The 18,820-nt window shown below is 44.1% G+C and overlaps 6 protein-coding genes across 6 annotated transcripts; 3 read left to right on the top strand and 3 right to left on the bottom strand.

Annotated features, from left to right (window-relative positions):
- Positions 1–643: 643 nt before the first annotated feature.
- LOC128714921 (uncharacterized) lies at positions 644–3,457 on the bottom strand. The gene is made up of 4 exons (XM_053809803.1): positions 3,215–3,457; positions 2,779–3,151; positions 2,247–2,710; positions 644–2,182 (listed from the first exon to the last, which is right to left on the bottom strand). Exons 1-4 carry the CDS (start codon positions 3,455–3,457, stop codon positions 644–646), a joined length of 2,619 nt encoding a protein of 872 aa, XP_053665778.1.
- Positions 3,458–3,967: 510 nt separating this feature from the next.
- On the top strand, positions 3,968–5,597 carry LOC128714035 (WD repeat-containing protein 89). Its single transcript, XM_053808911.1, has 5 exons — positions 3,968–3,977; positions 4,040–4,423; positions 4,489–5,035; positions 5,105–5,210; positions 5,448–5,597. Exons 1-5 carry the CDS (start codon positions 3,968–3,970, stop codon positions 5,595–5,597), a joined length of 1,197 nt encoding a protein of 398 aa, XP_053664886.1.
- Positions 5,598–5,891: 294 nt separating this feature from the next.
- Positions 5,892–6,657, top strand: LOC128714981 (calcium and integrin-binding family member 2-like). Its single transcript, XM_053809863.1, has 4 exons — positions 5,892–6,077; positions 6,154–6,301; positions 6,367–6,476; positions 6,547–6,657. The coding sequence occupies exons 1-4, from the start codon at positions 5,892–5,894 to the stop codon at positions 6,655–6,657; spliced, it is 555 nt and encodes a 184-aa protein (XP_053665838.1).
- A 246-nt stretch (positions 6,658–6,903) lies between these two features.
- Positions 6,904–7,624, bottom strand: LOC128713046 (small nuclear ribonucleoprotein-associated protein B). Its single transcript, XM_053807909.1, has 2 exons — positions 7,610–7,624; positions 6,904–7,509 (listed from the first exon to the last, which is right to left on the bottom strand). Exons 1-2 carry the CDS (start codon positions 7,622–7,624, stop codon positions 6,904–6,906), a joined length of 621 nt encoding a protein of 206 aa, XP_053663884.1.
- Positions 7,625–8,036: 412 nt separating this feature from the next.
- LOC128714091 (transcription initiation factor TFIID subunit 11) lies at positions 8,037–8,741 on the bottom strand. Its single transcript, XM_053808966.1, has 2 exons — positions 8,431–8,741; positions 8,037–8,358 (listed from the first exon to the last, which is right to left on the bottom strand). Exons 1-2 carry the CDS (start codon positions 8,739–8,741, stop codon positions 8,037–8,039), a joined length of 633 nt encoding a protein of 210 aa, XP_053664941.1.
- Positions 8,742–11,984: 3,243 nt separating this feature from the next.
- LOC128710951 (serine/threonine-protein kinase tricornered) lies at positions 11,985–13,602 on the top strand. The gene is made up of 4 exons (XM_053805815.1): positions 11,985–12,449; positions 12,520–13,157; positions 13,241–13,404; positions 13,493–13,602. Exons 1-4 carry the CDS (start codon positions 11,985–11,987, stop codon positions 13,600–13,602), a joined length of 1,377 nt encoding a protein of 458 aa, XP_053661790.1.
- Positions 13,603–18,820: the final 5,218 nt, after the last annotated feature.

Below are 18,820 nucleotides of genomic sequence, written 5' to 3'. Positions count from 1 at the left end.
TTTCCTTATAATCTACGTACTATTAAAATTGATTATGAAAGGTTTATGAAATTATGATACAAGGCATATATTATTGAATCGAAGGAATGATGAGACCTGCAACGATAAATTATAAAAGATCGCCTAATACACAACGTACATCTTGGCAACTAATCAGAGCAATCTAGAATTGCATACGGCGATACAGTCGCGTATAGGCATTTAGCTGTAACAGAACTCTAAACAAGAAACATAAATATGTCCTTGAAAGGGATATTCAAGTCAGCAGCAATTACATCATAACTAACGAATAACTCCAACATTTCAATATTTTCTTCCAGTACTTCAACGTCATTTACACGATTATGTGCTATTATATAAACGCACAATAAAATTCTAACGAACTTACTTTGCAAGCAGCCGTATGATGCTCGTTTACGTTGCTTTACAAGACAACCATATCACACAATACAATGTCGCAGGACTGTAAAAAAATTAATGTTCGGAATGTTAGATTGCTTGGGACGTTTAGGGATTAATCGGTTTAACTCCTGTCTTAATTGTTAGCCAAGAGTTAGAAGCCAGAATTGCCAGCTCATACAGCAATGCTAAATTTAATCTGTCATGTAATAAAAAGGTATATTTACAACACATTCACCGTTCGTCAACTTTCCAATGCTCTCGTCAGTGTAGCTATTATACTTTGCAGCTGTTCCTTCTGCGATGATTGCAAGCGTTGCGCGGGAATTAAACGTTCCAAAAGCACTGTTTGGCTCTGTAGCTCCTTCAGACACTGGTTGATCTTCGCTGCACCACCGGCACAATCTTCGGCTGTTGCATTAAATTTTCGCTTCTTCGTTTGTGAACCATTGTCCCCAAACATCCCCACATCTATATCTTGAATGACTTCATCTCCATCATCCGGAAACAGTTCATTCACTTTGCTGCTAATGGTGAGCATTAAGCTACCTAATGAATCCGGTGATTCCACTGTTTCCCCGATCTGCTGACAGCGATGCTCGCTGGCATGACTTCTAGGTCTTAACGGAGGCAATTTTCTAGAGTTATTGGTGTGCCATCGGCTTAGCTGCGACTGAAGTTGAGGCTGTTTGCTCAATATTTGTTGTGCGATAGGTATCTGTTTGTCGTTGAGTTTGCGTAGCACATCAAAGGCGAATGCCTTTACGAAGGGTACATTGTCGTTTTCGAGCACTTCAAGAAAACTCTGCACATTGTTTGAAGAATAAGGATGAGCAGCGATGAGCTTTGCAATTTGATACTTCACAAAAGGTTTCGCTTCGGCTAGTGCTAGAGCATTCGTGGGCTTTAGCACTGTGCCCAAGGACATACCCGGGCCGTTACGTTCCAGACAATCGAATATACTGCTGGCGGAAGATGTTTTCAGGATCGTACACCATTTTAACTGCGATGTCCAAAGTGAAGTTGTTGACGCTTCGATCGTCCTCGTCGCTAAGCCAGTGATCGAGAGTAAACCTAGCACCTCGTAGAACACTTTAACGTTTCCAGGAGCTTGTTGCCATGCTTTGATACCCTGTAATAATCGCTTTTCTAAACATGCCATGAACTGCCTCCGTTTCGATTCATCAATTTCTGCAGGTAACGGACTCAAGGCGACCCATAGGCGATCGTGTGCACTGTCGGTGGCGGGAAAAGTGTCGAGTAGCTTTTCTTTATGCGTAACCGGAAGAAAAACGAACAGATTGCGCAACAGCAACCGAACGTGTACCTGTTTCGGGCGGCTGGTAAAGATCGAGTAGTGATCGTTAATTTTCTTCCAGAAAATGAAATACGCGTACATTAGCTGGGTGGAATGGTAGCGAACAAATATTGACCAAAGATCGATTCCGAACAAAGCCGTGTAGTAGTGCTCTTGTAGAACCATGCGAACAAGCGCTTCTTCAATCATTTTCTGTGCTACTCGGTCTTTCAAGCGTACGCCCATCAGAACGAGTGCCGAACAGTGGACCAGCAATTGTTTGTACAGCGTACCGTTGTGGTAGAGCAATGCATCAGACCGATTTAGCAGGCTACATACATGCTGCAGAAGATTATCCCGTTTACAGTACAGTGATAGCAAGACGTTATCGTTCGCGTTCGAAACTAGTTGGGTGACTATGTGCATCATGAGATGGAAGAAAGAATGAGTTTCTTCCTGTGTTGTACAATCATACTGGAATAATGCCTGTGAAATGTAGAAGTAAGATATAGGGATTGGAGGAAACAGTTTTAAACTCACGTTTTCTTACCTTCGTAAATGATTCTGTACGATAAGAATTTTCCACGATGGCCATATAGCCGATGTGCAGGTACTGTTCTACGCCCGCTGCCACTTCATTGCAGATTGTTTTCATACGCAGGCAAGACTTCACTTCGAGTAAGGTACGTATAATCGAAGCATAAATCCACACTCCCGTGTACTGCTTTGAAAGCGTAAGTATCTTTAACATCACACGAAGGAAGAATGCATTCAACTTTAATGCGATCGTGCTCTGTTTGCTGGGCTCATTTTTAGTCCGTACGTCCAAGAATGAGGTGTTGATGCCGGTATTAAGAATTGTAACAATCTCACCGAGCCATCGAGTTCTGTCGCGACTAAACGACGGTTCCGCGTGATCTGTGCAAAGTTTCACGATCGCTTTCCACACGTCACTAGCAAGCAGTGAATCGATGGGGCTGATTTCATTACCCACATTGGCCAACAGGATACATACTGCATAAAGAAGATAATTACGAGATAGTACCTTATGCAGACAGTATACTCCGAATGCATGTACTCACCTTTCTCCAAACAATTGTACTCTTCTTCATGATCTATTGCACGAAAGTAGTTGCAACTGCGTCCGGACGTTTCCCGTGGATACAACAGTTCCAGATAGGCCATCAAAAGCTTCTTGCACACGGCGTAAAGTGTCTTCATCGCCTCGAGAGCTTCGGACTCGCGTGCCATGGTGGCATAATTTTTTCGGACGATCGTGTAGCAACGCAGAAGATATTCTGGAAATATTACAAGCGATCGAAGCAGCTGACATTGTTCCTCCTTTTCTGTAAGATACTCGACGAATTTCAGTAGCACGTCAGCCACTCTTAGTAAAATGGTAAGATTTTCTACGAAGAAAAACGAGAGCGCGTTCGATTGTACTTCCGATTGAATCTACAAATATAGAGAATTCATTAGGAGCGGGTTCCAACAAGCCATACAATAGTAAGTGCGTACCTTTTCTAGAAAGCATACTAATTCTGGTAAAATGGCACACGATATTTCCGCTTCAAACTCCCTCGGTTCGAACTGATGTATAATATTGGTAAGCAAAATCTCGTACAGTTCGATGTCGCTTTCCTGGCGCCGAAGTCCTTTGAGGGAAGTCTGGGCTATGTGCTTTAGCGGCACATTGCAGATAGCATCTCCAAGCAGTAGCAAATCGTTGGCACTGTTTAGTATCACTTTCGTTTCACTCATGGTTCAAATAGGAACCGAATTCCTGCACAAACCTGTGGATTGCAGCCAACCGAGTAGGAAACTATTGCCGACCGAAATAAACAGTGGCCGGTGTCAACAAAAAGCGCGCCGAGAATATTTCACCACCCAATACACAGAAATGACAGTTGTTTACTGTTAGCATTTGTCAAAGTTAGCTTGAAAAAAAACGAAACAAAAATAAACCTAAAATCGACACGAACATAAATAAGTATCTCTTTTACAAGCTACATAATTTACATGTTTCTCTGCCAGAGAACTGTTTCTCCGAGACGGCAATTGCACGGTTACGGTTTGAAAAAACCGGCAGAATAGATCGCTGTATGATGTCATAATTTATAAATTTGCTTGCTGGGAGCGCAATTCTTTGGAAGCTGTCAAAGCGCCAACCGGCACGTGTAGATCAATGTTTATGTTTTGAAATAGAAAACGATTAGAAAACATAACCACCGGTAAAATCGGCAAATCGTACGTTTTGTTAAATTTTTAAGAATGTTTGAGGGTTTGTACTTAAAGATTAAATAAAAGCAAACAAATTTTGAAAGATCTCATATTCCATTGTAGATCCCCAAAGTTCCGACGAAGAATCGCCCGTTCCTGATACGGATTCGTGTAGCGCAAAAGAGCTAATTAAATTGTTCCAGCAGGAAGTATCGCCTGGATCAGAAATTGCTGCATCCTTAAAGCGTACCTGTGGACTACACATTGCTCAGTCATGCGCGTATGACACGCTTGCTGTTGGTTTGTCGCGCCAAGAATTGCAACTGTATCGGGTGCGTGAGAGCGGTGAACTTGCCCTTGAAAATGGGTCACTGGGCCGGTATGGAAGCGCGATTCGTGGCGTGAAGTTCTTCAATGGAGATCCAAACAATCTGGTGTGCTGTACAGAGGATGGAGACATCTATATGTACGATGTACGAACCGGTTCTGAAGTGCATCGTTTCGAAGGTAATAGCTTTTCTGCTTTAGGGTGATAATTTAGGGTTCATAGCTTTGCTCTCCCTTCACAACAGATACTTCCGAAGGTGCAAAAAAGACTGTATCCTCGTGCGATATTAATCATAACGATCGTGTTCTCTGTGCGTCCAGCGAGGTACAGAAGAATGGTGATAGTTTTCTGCTATTTTTTGACGTGCGGGAGCGGAAATATCTCGGATGCTACTGGGAATGTCACAGCGACGATATTACGCACGTTCGGTTTCATCCTACCAGTCCGGATCTGTTTGCTAGCGCCAGTGTGGACGGATTAATCAACGTGTTTGACATTTCCAAACTAACCGAGGACGATGCGATGCAGTACTGTTTCAACGTGGAGACTGCGATCGATGCAATCAACTGGCACACGGACCCCACCGGGCGCGATATGGTGTCGTGCATAACGACCACAAACGATCTCCACCTATACGACGTTGAGAGTCAGGACAGTGTGGCGTTGTTTAACCGTGAGCAGATTACACACTCAATGCGACGCACATCGGCGATCGATTGTAACGTGGTCGGTACGCATAATAATGGCAATGGAAGTTTTTTCGTACTGGCTGGTTCCAACTTTAACAAAGGGTATGATTTGTTAGCTCTCCTACGTTTAATGGAACGTTTAAAATGAATCTCTTTTTTCGGCGCTTTTAGGAAGGATTGTTTACGGACGTTAAGGTACGACAACAAATGCTTACTTCCCGATCGTTCGTTCAACGGCAACAAACAGATTGTTCGCGCTAGCGTGTACAACGAAAAGGTATCTACTTTCACCCTATGTCGAAACCTTTTGTTTGCTTGCGTACTTGCGTTCGTCATCGGTTCCTTTTTTCTTAAGTGGTTTCCTCCAATGTACGCGTTCATGAGTGCCCCTTTGTGCATGGATTGTTTGAAGTAGTTTTCCGCCTATCCATCGTTATCACTCGACGCCCGCTTTGATTCCTTATCTTTACATGGTGTTCCTTTTTTTATTACCATTATTTCTATCAAACAACAGGACCAGTATCTGATTGCAACGGGCGAATGTGGTTTGATTACGCTGTGGAAGTGCCGGATGGATGGGTCGGAACAAGCCAGTATCATCAATAACGCAAGTACAAAGCTGAAGCAAAAGCTGCACGTTAGTCATCGCGCGAAACCATACTGATCGGGTACCCCTGCCGCACTATCGTGTGGTACATTTGTTTTCGGCATAATACAAAATAAAAGAATAAAACGTTCATCGCATTTATCAACGCGTGTTTTGGTAATTGATCGTTAACGGGAATCGATTCTAAACGCTCCGCCAACCCGCTCGATGTAGATTTGGCTCTCGTACACATTCTTAACGAGTGGAACGGTTTATTGATTGTAATTGATTTTATCGCCAACCCAAAAGAGGGTAGTTAAATATTTCGACCACTTCTGGAGTGAACACCCACTCAGGAGAACGGCCAGTATCATGGGTTCGAAGACAAGTATCATCACGAACGAACAACTGTCCGAGTACGCCGAATTAACGTACCTCAGTAAATCGGAAATCATTTTCATCCTGCAGAAGTTTCTGCTACTCGATGGTGGGCGTCAGTTTTCGCTTACTAAACGTTTTCCCGAACAGGATGTGGTTAATTTGTTTCCACAGTTAAAGGTAAGTAAGATTTATCGCCAGAAGCGAACGTTTTTCGATCAGTTTTAGTTTTTTTTTTCATTTGTACTTGATATAGCACAATCCATTCCGCGACCGTTTGCTGCACGTGTTTTCATCCGAAAATGATGATCGTTTTTCCTTCGAGGATCTGTTGGATTTGTTTAGCGTGCTTTCGGAGAAGTGTCCTCTCGCGGTGAAGGCTACTTGGGCTTTTCAGATTTACGGTAGATATGAGCTACGATAAAGCAGACAAAAGATCGTATACTTAAGCTTGTTCTCTATTCTACAGATTTTGATAATGATAACCTCATAACAAAGGAGGACATCCTGGAGCTTTGCGATCGGATTACGAAGCACGATCGTTTGCATCAGGAAGAAAAGAATAGCATTGCTGAACTGGTAAGCAAGTGTGCAACCTGTAACATATTCATTGTTAATTAAAAGTTCCCCTTTAACAACGCTGGCGCAGCTGCTCGAGGAGATCGATCTGCAAAACAATGGCAACATCGGGGAGTTTGAATTTGTTCACGCCATGAGCAAGATGCCCGAATTCCGACAGACCTTCTCGTGTCGCGTGTGAATCCCTCCATTTGCGTTAAAATTAGCTTAAGTGCATCAAAACCGAACCAGGTTGGCTGGAAATTCATGTGAAGTTCGTTTATCTTTATTCGCTATTTCAAACATTACATTTACATGTGTAATTATGGGAGCAAAGTGTTTATTATTTGTATATTATTTCCTTCAGCGTTTCCGGGGGAAATATGTGAGGAGAAAGAAAAAAAGGAAAAGTAAAACCTAATCATATTTGCCAGCGGTGAATGGCGTACTAGTACGGTCTGGCAGGTGGACCACCGCGCATCATACCCGGCGGTGGCCCTCGCATCGGTGGAGGTGCACCACGTGCCATTCCGGCCATCGGATTGACACCGGATATCATGGCCGGTGGTGGTCCTCCGGGGATCATGGGACGCATCTGAGGTGGGGCAGACACCTGCTGTCCTCGTCCCACCGGTGCCATGTGTTGTTGCGATGGTCCGCCAACACCTCGCACAGGGCCCTGCAGTCCCGCCGGAACTCCGGCAATGTTGGCCGGCATGCCACGGCCCGTCACACGGCCCATGCCGGGGCCACCGGCACCACCGGGTATTGGTACGCGGGGAAGACCCTCCTCCGGTGGTGGTGGTCCTTCGACTGTAAGTGATACAATGTTACCACCGCGCAACAGAACGAACCCGAGCACACGCTTTTCCTCGCGCTCCGGCAGCTTGGTGTTTTTCGGCTTAATTTTCCTGAACTCCTCGCAGTCTCCCAGGATGAGGTTCATGTGTTTGTCAAAGGCTTTGAACGTGCCGATGAAGGTACGCGAGTCTTGGAGCACAATCCGCACCCTGTAGTTCAGGAGCTGGATCATTTTATTGTTTTTGCCGATCGTCTGAAAAGTCGAAAGAAAAGAACAGGAGTCATGAAAGTTTCGAAGAAGTTGTGTTGCTTTCCGTTTTCTAGCAGTATTCTTTCGATGCTGACGCCATAACCTGTCGCGGCACCATGGAGGGAACCCGGTGTTTATGTCGACTTTTACTGTACACACTTACCATTTTCGCTGCTTAGAACGGCTAGAACACAACCAGGATAAAGTAAAGCGTATGCTACACACTTTTAGCTATGAAATGCACTGTATTTCATGCGATTTTTGTTACAAAATGTTTACCGCATCGAAAATGATGCGGTTTAGCTTTTTTGTTGAAGATTTTTGACAGCTGGTGAAACAAGCTGTATACAGATGGCGGACTCAAAGGAGGGATACATCAAAGGTTGTTACACGAAACGAGGTTAATAAACAGTATCTCAAGAACAATCGCGTTCTTCTATTTCGTCATCCAGTCAGTTGGGAATATGTCGGTTAAAAATCATGCTTATAGAACAATGTGCTCTGAATACAATCTACGCACTATTGTACGATTAGTTAAGCTTAAAAAACTGCTTGTGTCCTCGCCCGGTTGGGATGTGTCCACGGTTTCTCAGTCGCCGAACCGCTTCGCGTAAATACTTCGGTTGAATGGCGCCGGATTCGCCAGCCCGTTCCATCACATCCAGAGCCTCTTCAACGACTTCGCCTACGAACACTTTCGCTATACCGGACATGGCAATCACAACATTCTGCGAAACCGAACACCCCGTAATGGTTTGCATCAGGCGCTTTACGGCCGCCTTGGGAAAAGCTGCCCGGCGATACATTTCATATCGATCCAGCTGCCCTTCGGTAAAGTTCGAAACGAGTACCCTGAAGAAAAGGACACCACACTAGTTACTCGTTTCTGATCGCTACACTCCAATTTATGACCTCAATACTCACTGCATCTTTTCAAGCTCTTCCTCCTCTAGTTCGCGTTTGCTTTTAGTTTCCTTGCGCTTGTCACGTTCGCGATCTTTCTGTTCCTTTACTAGCATTGGTATACTGTTGTCGTGTCCCATTTCCGGCATTATGATGTCCTCAAATTCCGGCCGCAGGTCGGGTTTATCTTCGTTCCCGGACGAGTCTCGTCGGCTGGACAATGGCGGAGGATCGAAGAAATCATCTTCTGACGAGAGCAGCGACTGCAGATCTTTCTTATTATCCGATGGCATGTTGTCGTCCGAGCTGCTCGGTTCTAGTATGTTCTCCATGACGATAGTGGTGAATGTAATTATTCTTTTATCACAAAATGCCGAAGCAACTAGAGCAGTGCGGGATGTGCTCTGTTTGTTTACGTTTTTTACTCTGCGGGAAAGCCTGCTCCAATGTCTTGAAACTGCTAGTCAAGATGATTATAGATGAGATGTGAAATGATTGATTGAATTAATAAAATTAAGTTTTCATATGAGTTACACATTGTACCAGGTCAAAATTATCAAACTCGAAAACATTAAATGTGTCTGCGCTTGATAAAACAGAATGAATTGATTTAAGGGCATAATTATGTAAAAAAAACATATTTATAAATCGTACAAAATGTCAACTGCAGCTGCATAGTATACCCCACAACCAATAGCGGTTTGTGAACAGAAGTAATAGCTGGTTGGCCTACTCTCGCAGACGACAACGTGCCGTTCGTGACGCAACGAGATCGTTTAAACGCACAATCCGTGATGTGGGTTCGACTCTTTCAGCGACGGTGGTTTAATTTACAAAGAAATTTCAGCACAACAGTGTACGTAAATACATTTTCTCTTCTCGTCAGAACTGGAAGCAAATTAAACGCCAGCTCGGGAAGTGGAAATCCCGTTAGGGAAGCAGTGTGTGGAGCCGTGCGTGCGTTCGTTGTGCTACCCTACGGCCCTACGTTTCCTTCCAAACGTCCGCTCGATTCGTGCACCCGACACAAATCACCATCGTCATCAGCAGCACGGAGAAGGTGTAGGTACCGTCGTCCCGAAAGGTGGTGCGTACATGTTGTGTTGCATTGTGTGCCCTGTGTCACCGCTGTTCTGTTTTGGGGGGACGAACGAAAAAAAAAACAGCGAAAATCAGAGCAACTAGCCTGGTCAGCAGTAGACAGGAATTGGTGCAGAGAGTTCAGAATCGACAGGTGAAGCAATCGATGGTTTTCCACCACTCGACCATAAGTGCCCGAGTGTGCAGCATTTCCTCGTAACTGCGGAAAAGTTCTTGCATAATAATAATAATAGGACAAAAACCCAAGCTTCTGCCAAAGGTGCTTCCGCGTAAACTAGCAATATGTGCGTGCGTGTATGTTTGCGGAGGTGCGTGCGTGTGTACCTAATGTGGTTTATTGCGCGATGATGTGATATGTTGTTTGCGTAGCGTTTCTATTTATTTTGCATCATCACGAAGACGGGCCAAGTGCGTATGTTTGTAGCGCTCCATCACCCCAACTCCCGTTTTGCTCCGCCTTTCCAATTGTCCAGTGGGATGACATCGTTGTTTTTTTTTATTAACGAATAGAGGGACGATACCGAAAAGATGGAAAGGGAAGTGGGAAAACATCTTACCATTTCACCTTTTCATCCACAAGATGTGAAAAATGAATGCTTGCATAGTAGGCCGAACAGTATGACGATGATATGGTTCTGTCAGTTTTCGTTTTACTCCGTTACATAAAAATACACCTCCACCAGCGCGTGAGGATTCTTGTGGTGTCAACCCCGTGCACTACAGTGAGTCCAGCGTTTGTAGTGCGCGCGTGCCTTTCCAACCATCTTCAGCTGACCCTTTTGCTCTCGGCCTTCCTCTTTCCATCGATACGCTTTTCATACGTTCTGAAGCGAATCGTGAAGGGCCCATGAAGTGCAATAGGTGATGAATGCACTGTTAGTAGTGTTCGTCTACTACAGTAAACCTATCTCTGGTGCAATGCAATTGCACAGTGTAAGTCTCCCAGTATCCCATACAGGGATCGGCAAATGCTACAATACCAGCTGATGTTATTTATCCCGCCCGCAGTAAGGCCATAGCTCGTTACCGCATGCGATTATTACTAACACTAGGCATTATCTAAATTCAGATGATGCTTTAAGCACTGATGATGCGCTTACCTGAAACATTAAGCTATCGTCCAATTTTCTATCACAGTTTTTATTTTTGGTTTTACTTTTAACCTCAGAGTGAGAGGCTCCCAACCAACCAAACTAGCAAGTCCTTATTGCAAAAAATATAACTCTAGTTAGAGTTGTTGCTATAGTAGATAACTTTCCAAAAATATAACGAAATTTGTTCAATTTAGGCTTCCTTGTCCGATGTTGGGAGATTGTGCACTACTAATGAAGTATAATGAAGGGCCCATTTCAGACTTCTTCAAAGAAACTAACCTTACGACTATCGAAATCAAACTAGAATTTTACTTGAACTGCAAATAAATCCAAGCAATGAATTGGAATATGAAGCAAAAGAAAACCCGAAACGATTGGCGATCCCTGTAATGTATGGCTTTTCATCAAGTAGTATCGAATGCACTCTTTAATACAATCCCACGAAGAAATACACGTGCCTATTTTTGATTAGACATGTGCGTGTCAATAAAATCACACTCCAATCCGTCCTCGAGCTACCGAAGTTCAGAAGCCCCTGCTAAACCCATTGTATACGTTCTTTGTCTACTGGTGCTCCCACAACTTGCGGAACGGGTTTCCCGTCCCGTTACAAGCAGAGTAGGGAGAGAGACAGAAAGCGAGAGCTTTGTATGTCACCTGAAGAATTGCAACGTAAAATGCATCATGTTTTGACGACTGGGCGCGCTGGGGGTGGTGTGAGCAATCGTTTCGGTGTGTTCGAATGAATCCGGCTGTCCACCGTCTTGTCAATAGCTTCACATAACGTGCTGTTGCAGCAAAATTAGATTGAGATGGGGGAAAAGGCACCGCGGTACAGCATAAACATGAAGAAAAAGCCACACACAACAAGTTCATAAGGATTGTGGCACTTTGTTTAGATTTGCATTCGTTGCAATTTTCCTTCTCCCTGCGTGTTGTTTCCATCTATAAAACGACGCCGTGAGGTGGAGGGTTTCACTTTTACTCCACACACGACTTCTCCATTGTCAATTATGTTCGTTTTTGTAGCTGCTTTTCGTTTTCTACGTTTTGCGTGCGATCAAAGCAAGCAAGATAGTGATCGTCTAGGGTTGGTAGGGAAAGAAATAGGCGAAGTAGATATGAAATCAATGACCTATTCTAATCAGAACATACACTGATGATTAATGCATATTTGTTTGATTGCGTTTTTGCAGGCCTTACTCATCGAACACGCTTGAAGCTTACATATTTTAAATACCTACCCTTCCGGCCCGGGGCGGACAAAAACGGATCGGTTTGGCAGACAGTTGACCAGCAGGTATCGCCGGAGCACCGGGAGACGGCTCCGAACACGGCTTAGAAACGGAAGGCGCAAACAGCGTAACACTGACAGGCAGCATGACGGCGACTGATAACACGGTTCGCTTCAGCGATCACACGCTCGATAAGGCAACGAAGGCGAAGGTGACACTGGAGAACTACTACAGCAATCTGATCACACAGCACGGCGAGCGGAAACAGCGCCAGGCGAAGCTGGAAGCATCACTAAAGGATGAAACGCTGTCCGAGTCCCAGCGACAAGAGAAGCGAATGCAGCACGCCCAGAAGGAGACGGAATTTTTGCGCCTTAAACGGTCCCGGCTAGGGGTGGAAGATTTCGAGGCGCTCAAGGTGATCGGACGGGGCGCATTCGGCGAAGTGCGCCTCGTGCAGAAAAAAGACACCGGGCACGTGTACGCGATGAAGGTCCTGCGCAAAGCGGACATGCTCGAGAAGGAACAGGTGGCCCATGTACGGGCAGAACGGGATGTACTGGTGGAGGCTGACCATCAGTGGGTGGTGAAGATGTACTACAGTTTTCAGGTAGAATGATGTTATAAACCAACGAACTTTCCGTTTGCTAACCAATTCTTTCACCTCTATCTTTCCTCAGGATTCGGTAAATTTGTATCTCATCATGGAGTTCCTGCCGGGTGGCGATATGATGACGCTGCTGATGAAAAAGGACACCCTATCGGAGGAGTGTACACAGTTCTACATCGTCGAGACGGCACTGGCGATCGATTCGATCCATCGGCTCGGTTTCATACATCGCGACATTAAGCCGGACAATCTACTACTGGATGCGCGCGGCCATTTAAAGCTATCCGATTTTGGTCTCTGCACCGGGTTGAAGAAGTCGCACCGTACCGATTTCTACCGTGATTTATCGCAGGCAAAACCGTCCGATTTCATCGGCACCTGTGCGAGCCCGATGGATTCGAAGCGACGGGCCGAAAGCTGGAAGCGGAATCGGCGAGCACTTGCGTACAGTACCGTCGGCACACCGGACTACATTGCGCCGGAGGTGTTTCTTCAGACGGGGTACGGGCCGGCCTGTGACTGGTGGTCGCTCGGTGTGATCATGTACGAGATGCTGATGGGCTACCCACCATTCTGCTCGGACAACCCGCAGGACACGTACCGGAAGGTAATGAACTGGCGGGAAACACTCATCTTTCCGCCGGAGACGCCCATCTCGGAGGAAGCCCGTGATACGATAGTGAAATTTTGCTGTGAAGCCGAACGACGGTATGTAATTGTGTTGTTGTTTATTTTTCGTTTGGTGAACAAGTAGAATTTATATGTCCGTTTTGTTTTCCCCCTCGGAATAGACTCGGTTCGCAGCGAGGAATTGAGGATCTGAAGCTAGTGCAATTTTTCCGTGGTGTCGATTGGGAGCACATACGAGAGCGACCAGCGGCCATCCCTGTGGAAGTGCGCTCGATTGACGATACATCGAACTTTGACGAATTTCCGGACGTAGCACTAGAGATACGTAAGTACTGCAGCAATGCTGGGGCAATGGTTCTCCTTCGCAAAATCCACACATCTTGATCCCTTCTAATCTATCCACTCATTTACAGCCGCCCACCCGCAACCGGAAGGGGAAGTGCTCAAGGATTGGGTGTTCATCAACTACACCTTTAGACGGTTCGAAAGCCTTACACAGCGCGGTACACCGACGAAAAAGTGAGCTGTGAAGAAAGTATCGCAAACAGGATGAAACGAAACCCTGGTAAAACCCAACAGCAGAGTAAGCAAGCAATTGCAATTGTGAGTAGTTACGATCGTTCAATCCTATCAGTGAAAGTCGTTCGGTGTACGTACGACATACAGAGCCTGCTAAACGCTAGTGCGTCCCAAAAAGAAGAAGCTGTTTTAAAAGGCTTCGTCGTCGTTTCGGATCCTAGAGGACAATAGGAACGGATAGTAGGATATGTAATGGAAGATGATTTCAGGCCTTTGGGATATCGCGATGTCGCCCTGTCTTCTGTTTCGTCATTCACCGGTGGCTAAGAGGTATCGAAAACAGATTTTCCGGTAATTAGTAGACAGACCCAATGCGGACTCCAATCTGCAGCAGGAATAGCTGCCCCATTGCTTAGTCTCACGCACTACAAACAGCAAACTCAACGCGTATCAAAATGCTTGCCGGAGGAAAGAAAACACATGTGTTAGGGTTCGCAGTTGGTGGTAAATTCGAACAAGATTTATAGATAACTGCCAGGACAGTAGCGATGCGCCGGAAATGATGAGAGTATGCCTGGTGGACTGGTTGCATGGTACGCAATAAAAATGGTCCATTTTCCTTCCTTATGGCTACGAAACAGTGAAAACGCAGGAACTAAACAAAGGAATAAATAACTTCCGGGTGGCAAACAGAGTGTCCAGGATACTATGAACTATTACAATTCCCCTCACGATACTATGACATCGTTTCACACGCTTAGTCGATGTTTGGTTTCCAAAATTAGTAGCTGCTTGTTTTGTCTAGCGTTTATTTGTTCTTCCTCATGTACCAAGTACTAGCCGTTAAAATAGGTTTTTTTTTGTGTTTCGTGAAGTTATAAGCTGAAGAATGGAAATGTTTTCTCGTGTTTAAAAATATCGCTCCAGTTTAAGGCCATGGCCGCAAAGGATGTAACGTGCACTACTACGTATATTTATGAATGAGAGATCTCTCCTCCTGTTTCAGTCCCTGCCGACTGCCGACCGTCCATTGAAAAAGCGTATGAAGGGCTAGTGTGAACAAGAGATAGAGAGAGCATTTTCAATAGTGTTTGGACATTAAGTGAAACATTTATCTTTCGTTAGGGGTTTTTTTCTTTTCTTCTGTTAAGTTATTAAATATACTTGTTTTAGGAGAAGATGAGCGAATGAAACAAAACCAACGTGTGTTGGAGGAAGGTAAAACTATGTTAAATTGACAAAACGAAGCAAAAAAAAAAAAGAAAGACAGCCTCCACAGCAGCAGTAGTCCCGCAGCTAGTTGTCCACGGACAAGTTTTATAATCTGAAGCATGGCGAAGTTATGAACGAAATGAAATCCGTACTTGCCTCCTTTCCCTCCTTATAGCTTTCCAGGCGTTAGGGAGAAGTGACTTATCTACCAGAAACAAAACCTACACGAAATATCAGTTTAAATCGCTCCCTTGTCTAATAGTAGCGTTTTAAGCGTTTTTTTCCTTTCTAAGCAAACCTTTGATTTTAACGAATATGGTGATTATCCTAGGCGGAGGCTCTGCTAAGAAACAGTGAATATCGGACAAATGGAACAACATGAGCATGTTTGAGCCCATAGTATTAAATAGAATATTGTAATGTATGATGATGATGTATTGTATTGTATTGGATTGTTTTTTTTAATTATAATTATGATTTGATCGTAAGTCAATCGCAAAGCACTCATAACACACGGACCTTTCAGACAAGCAGCAAGAGAGAGAAAGAGAGACACAACTTCGCCCAACCCTCACTCTAAACTCGGGTACGTCTTGATAGGTGATGAATGTGAGCGAATATGATAATAAAATGACATGTTGTGTCCCTTAATTGTAATCTACCGAACCATGTTGCACTGGACCGCGGTGTGGCATTAAGCTACAAGACGTGTTTATCCCTCTCGGTTAGCAAGGAGCATCTCCTAGCCGTAACGCAAGGCGCGTACGATTAGGCAGCAGGCAGCGTAACGTACAGAGGCCACCAGTCTCGTGGAACGCATTAATTTGTACATAGTGTTCTCACATTCTTAGTCACCATCATGATTTAGCACCGTACTTTTGTCTTGAATTTTATGTTGGAACGCTCTTGTTTTTTTTTTTACATCTCCTCATCCCCATCTCCAAAACGAACCGGTAATAAATTAAACAAATGCGCTTAAAAAGTAACACTGTTTGCGATGGGTTTGTGTGTGACTGAAATAATTGAAAGAACCTAACCAAGTCGTTTAATGGACTACAATTTAAGAGATCTTGCTGAGAATCTTGGACGAGAAGCGCTGTTTCGAAGAAACGGACGATAAAGTTCCGTAAAAATTGCGAAATTTTGAAACAAAACTAGGGAGAAAGTCTGGAATTCTACAATATGTTGAACATGGAACTTAGAATTACTGCCAAACAACCACGGTCTAACTGGGAAACAACCGAAGGAGTACCAAGTATCTCCTGCAAGATCTTGCTCGGATATTACTCTTCTGATGTCTGTTCAATATCTGTCAATATGGATATTACTGTTCTTGCATCGTGCACTTTGGATGCCTAACGTATGTTAAAAGAAATGCCAGTTTCTTATTTCTATACCCATTATGACCTCAAATAAGTGCAGTGTGCCAGACAATGTAATAGAATAGAACAAGCGACAGTAAATTACAGCGTGCACTGTTGAAGAAGATAACGCCTGTTGAAGATTTCGGTATGAATTTATACGTTAAACACTGTAAATTGAAACAGCCAGACGCGTTGGGTTGCGGCGATAAGCTGTACATACAGTTTCTGACATCTCGCAGTCAAGAGATATCATATAATCTGTAAAGGGCGTAATAATTGCTGCACAAACTATCTAGGGTAAATAAAGCGAAGGCAAGTAAGTTAGAAAGGGCGGATCAAAACATACAGGAAGAAGTTGAAGAATAAATATTATCAAAACGACAAATTGCCGACACTCGTAACGATCTTAACGATTTGAAACTACCTTTAAATCGAATGATCAATAAACAAAACTGAAGATTTGCGGTGTGCCGTTAATGAAGTTTTGTTGTTTCATATTCTTTTCTTAAAGGAAAGGATTCTTTTATAACTTCTATTTCAGTTCATTATAACATTAAACCTTAAAACTCATGTTCATCATTTAAAAAAACAACTAGAAAATCAAAAACAACCCAAAATAATTTGAAGAAACCACACGTAAACACGATAGAACATGTAAGTAATAAGAAAAAAAAATACAAAAACAACAAACAAACAAAAATAAGGTCATGAACGAAATTAAAAAACAAAATAATACAGAAGACAATAACAAAGTAAAAAAACACTACACTGCTCTGTGTCGCCATTTTTGTAGCTTACTGTTTCTCCGGAAGCTCTGCAATAATCAAGTGAGAAACCAAATGAAAAGTGCTCTCTTTCTCTCCTTAGTGATTGCACTGATCGTTTGATAAAAGCTCCAGTACACGCGCGTGTCGCATTATCAACACTCTCTGCTAGCTAAACTTATGCTGCTCTGTCTCTCTCTCTCTCTATATCTCTTTCTCTCAACACTGAAAAACAGGGAGTTGAGGGTGAGTTGTGCCCGCTGAATAAATCAACCCCTCTAGCCAGCGGGCTGAAACCGAACAAACCGTTTATTCGCAGATGCTTCGCAGATTCGTCATAGAAGCGGACGCTCTCAGTTCAGCTTGGCCCGTCGGTTGCCCGTTCCGCGCATCGTACGTACGTTTTATCGTGGGCATTCACTGTCTCAGCCATTTGCCGCGAACTTCCAAGCCTTTTGGGGTGCGTGTGCGTATTTGGGGCATCAACAGGCAGCGAGGGAAACAAGGTAACGCTAGTTCTGCCTCATCCCATCACCGGGACAATCCCGTTTTTACATTTGTTTTATTTGTTGTGTGTGGTGAAATGGTGTGTCCGCACTGTCTGTCGAGTGTACCAGATGGTGATGAAGGCGTGCAGTGTTACTTAGGTCCCATCAAGTTTACTGTGTTTTTCTTACATACTTCTAAAAGAACGGTTTAAGTTTATTTCGCGGTAGAAATCTCGTTTCATCCCTTATTGCAAGAATGCTTTAATTGCATTCCACCCACAATGGGAAATGATGCGTCGAGCGTGAGCAAACGTGTCATTCGTCAGGTCTCGGTTAATGAATTTTCCAGCTCCCTCTCGGAAAGGGAGCTTTTCCAATGGGAGATTGTGCGTGTCAGTGTGCGTGCGAAGTTAATGCAACAGATGTACCAGATGGTTTTGTGGTGATTGATTGGGAAAAGTTTACTACACTTACCCCCAATTCGTTACAGGTGGAACAGTGTGACGTTAGGTTTTCCTTCACTCTGTGCGTGTGTGTGTGTTTGAAGGTGTGTGTTTTCGTTAAAAAAATATCTCTTTCATCTCCTTTTAACAAGTCGTTTGTTTTTGTTTCGGTGTGTTGACCCTGGCCGTGTTTTTTCCTTGTTAATTCTCTACTTTAGTGTTATTACTATTAGGAAAAGCTGAATTTTTTTACAAACTTTTCCGGTTTTCCGGTTACACTTAACTTTTATGTGATGCTGTCTTTTCTTTCAATTTTCCCTACCATTTTCCGGCCGAAGCGTACAGCAACCCCCCCCCCCCCCCCCCCCTTGCCCCCTGTTTGTGTTGTATGTTGGTACAAGTCTCTGTTCCTGTTGCACGACTCCAGCTTAGCAGCAGCAGAAGGCCGAAAGCCAAATCAGCATACACACGTACGAGTGTTTGGGTCAAGGAAAGGGCGTGCGTGTGTGGGCTTGGATGAAGAAAAATGCCCACCGTGTTGTGTCGTGAAGGAAAATGTTTTTTTCACCAATGGGTTTTGGCCTTTCTTTCTTTCGTGCTCGGTGCGTTTTAATGAGCAACATTACCGGACCGGCCAGGTGTGGGTATGTGGGAAACTGTTGTGTGTGTTTTTTTATTCACTATAGTTATTTTATCGAATGGACCCAGGGTACGGGTGGTATGTGTTTTTCTACGTGGCTGCATGTTTGTGGCCGACTCGATGAATGTCACGATTTGTACGTTTGTTTGAGCCAAAGTGGAAGACACGAAGGGTTAGTTTTGAAACGGGGGTGTAAGGTGTGTACCGGTACAAGCAGCTGGGATGGATGGGAATTTCATACGGTGAGGTCTAATGGGTTGACAAGTTGCTATAATGAGGCGAGTAAACAATCAACTTGTTATTTACAGTTG

This window comes from Anopheles marshallii, chromosome 3, assembly GCF_943734725.1.
Source record: "Anopheles marshallii chromosome 3, idAnoMarsDA_429_01, whole genome shotgun sequence".
Lineage (NCBI taxonomy): Eukaryota > Metazoa > Arthropoda > Insecta > Diptera > Culicidae > Anopheles > Anopheles marshallii.
Note: the sequence above shows the minus strand (reverse complement) of the source record. Positions and strands in the feature narration are given on the sequence as shown.

Coding starts and splice junctions, on each gene's coding strand:
- LOC128714921 (XM_053809803.1), bottom strand. CDS start 3,457: ATGAGTGAAACGAAAGTGATACTAAACAGTGCCAACGATTTGCTACTG. Junction 3,152..3,214: donor TAGTATGCTTTCTAGAAAAG/GTACGCACTTAC, acceptor CTATATTTGTAG/ATTCAATCGGAAGTACAATC. Junction 2,183..2,246: donor GTACAGAATCATTTACGAAG/GTAAGAAAACGT, acceptor TACATTTCACAG/GCATTATTCCAGTATGATTG.
- LOC128710951 (XM_053805815.1), top strand. CDS start 11,985: ATGACGGCGACTGATAACACGGTTCGCTTCAGCGATCACACGCTCGAT. Junction 12,450..12,519: donor AGATGTACTACAGTTTTCAG/GTAGAATGATGT, acceptor ATCTTTCCTCAG/GATTCGGTAAATTTGTATCT. Junction 13,158..13,240: donor TGCTGTGAAGCCGAACGACG/GTATGTAATTGT, acceptor CCCTCGGAATAG/ACTCGGTTCGCAGCGAGGAA.
- LOC128714035 (XM_053808911.1), top strand. Junction 4,424..4,488: donor TGAAGTGCATCGTTTCGAAG/GTAATAGCTTTT, acceptor CCTTCACAACAG/ATACTTCCGAAGGTGCAAAA. Junction 5,036..5,104: donor GGTTCCAACTTTAACAAAGG/GTATGATTTGTT, acceptor CGGCGCTTTTAG/GAAGGATTGTTTACGGACGT.
- LOC128714091 (XM_053808966.1), bottom strand. CDS start 8,741: ATGGAGAACATACTAGAACCGAGCAGCTCGGACGACAACATGCCATCG. Junction 8,359..8,430: donor GAAGAGCTTGAAAAGATGCA/GTGAGTATTGAG, acceptor CCTTTTCTTCAG/GGTACTCGTTTCGAACTTTA.
- LOC128714981 (XM_053809863.1), top strand. CDS start 5,892: ATGGGTTCGAAGACAAGTATCATCACGAACGAACAACTGTCCGAGTAC. Junction 6,078..6,153: donor ATTTGTTTCCACAGTTAAAG/GTAAGTAAGATT, acceptor TACTTGATATAG/CACAATCCATTCCGCGACCG. Junction 6,302..6,366: donor TTGGGCTTTTCAGATTTACG/GTAGATATGAGC, acceptor TCTATTCTACAG/ATTTTGATAATGATAACCTC.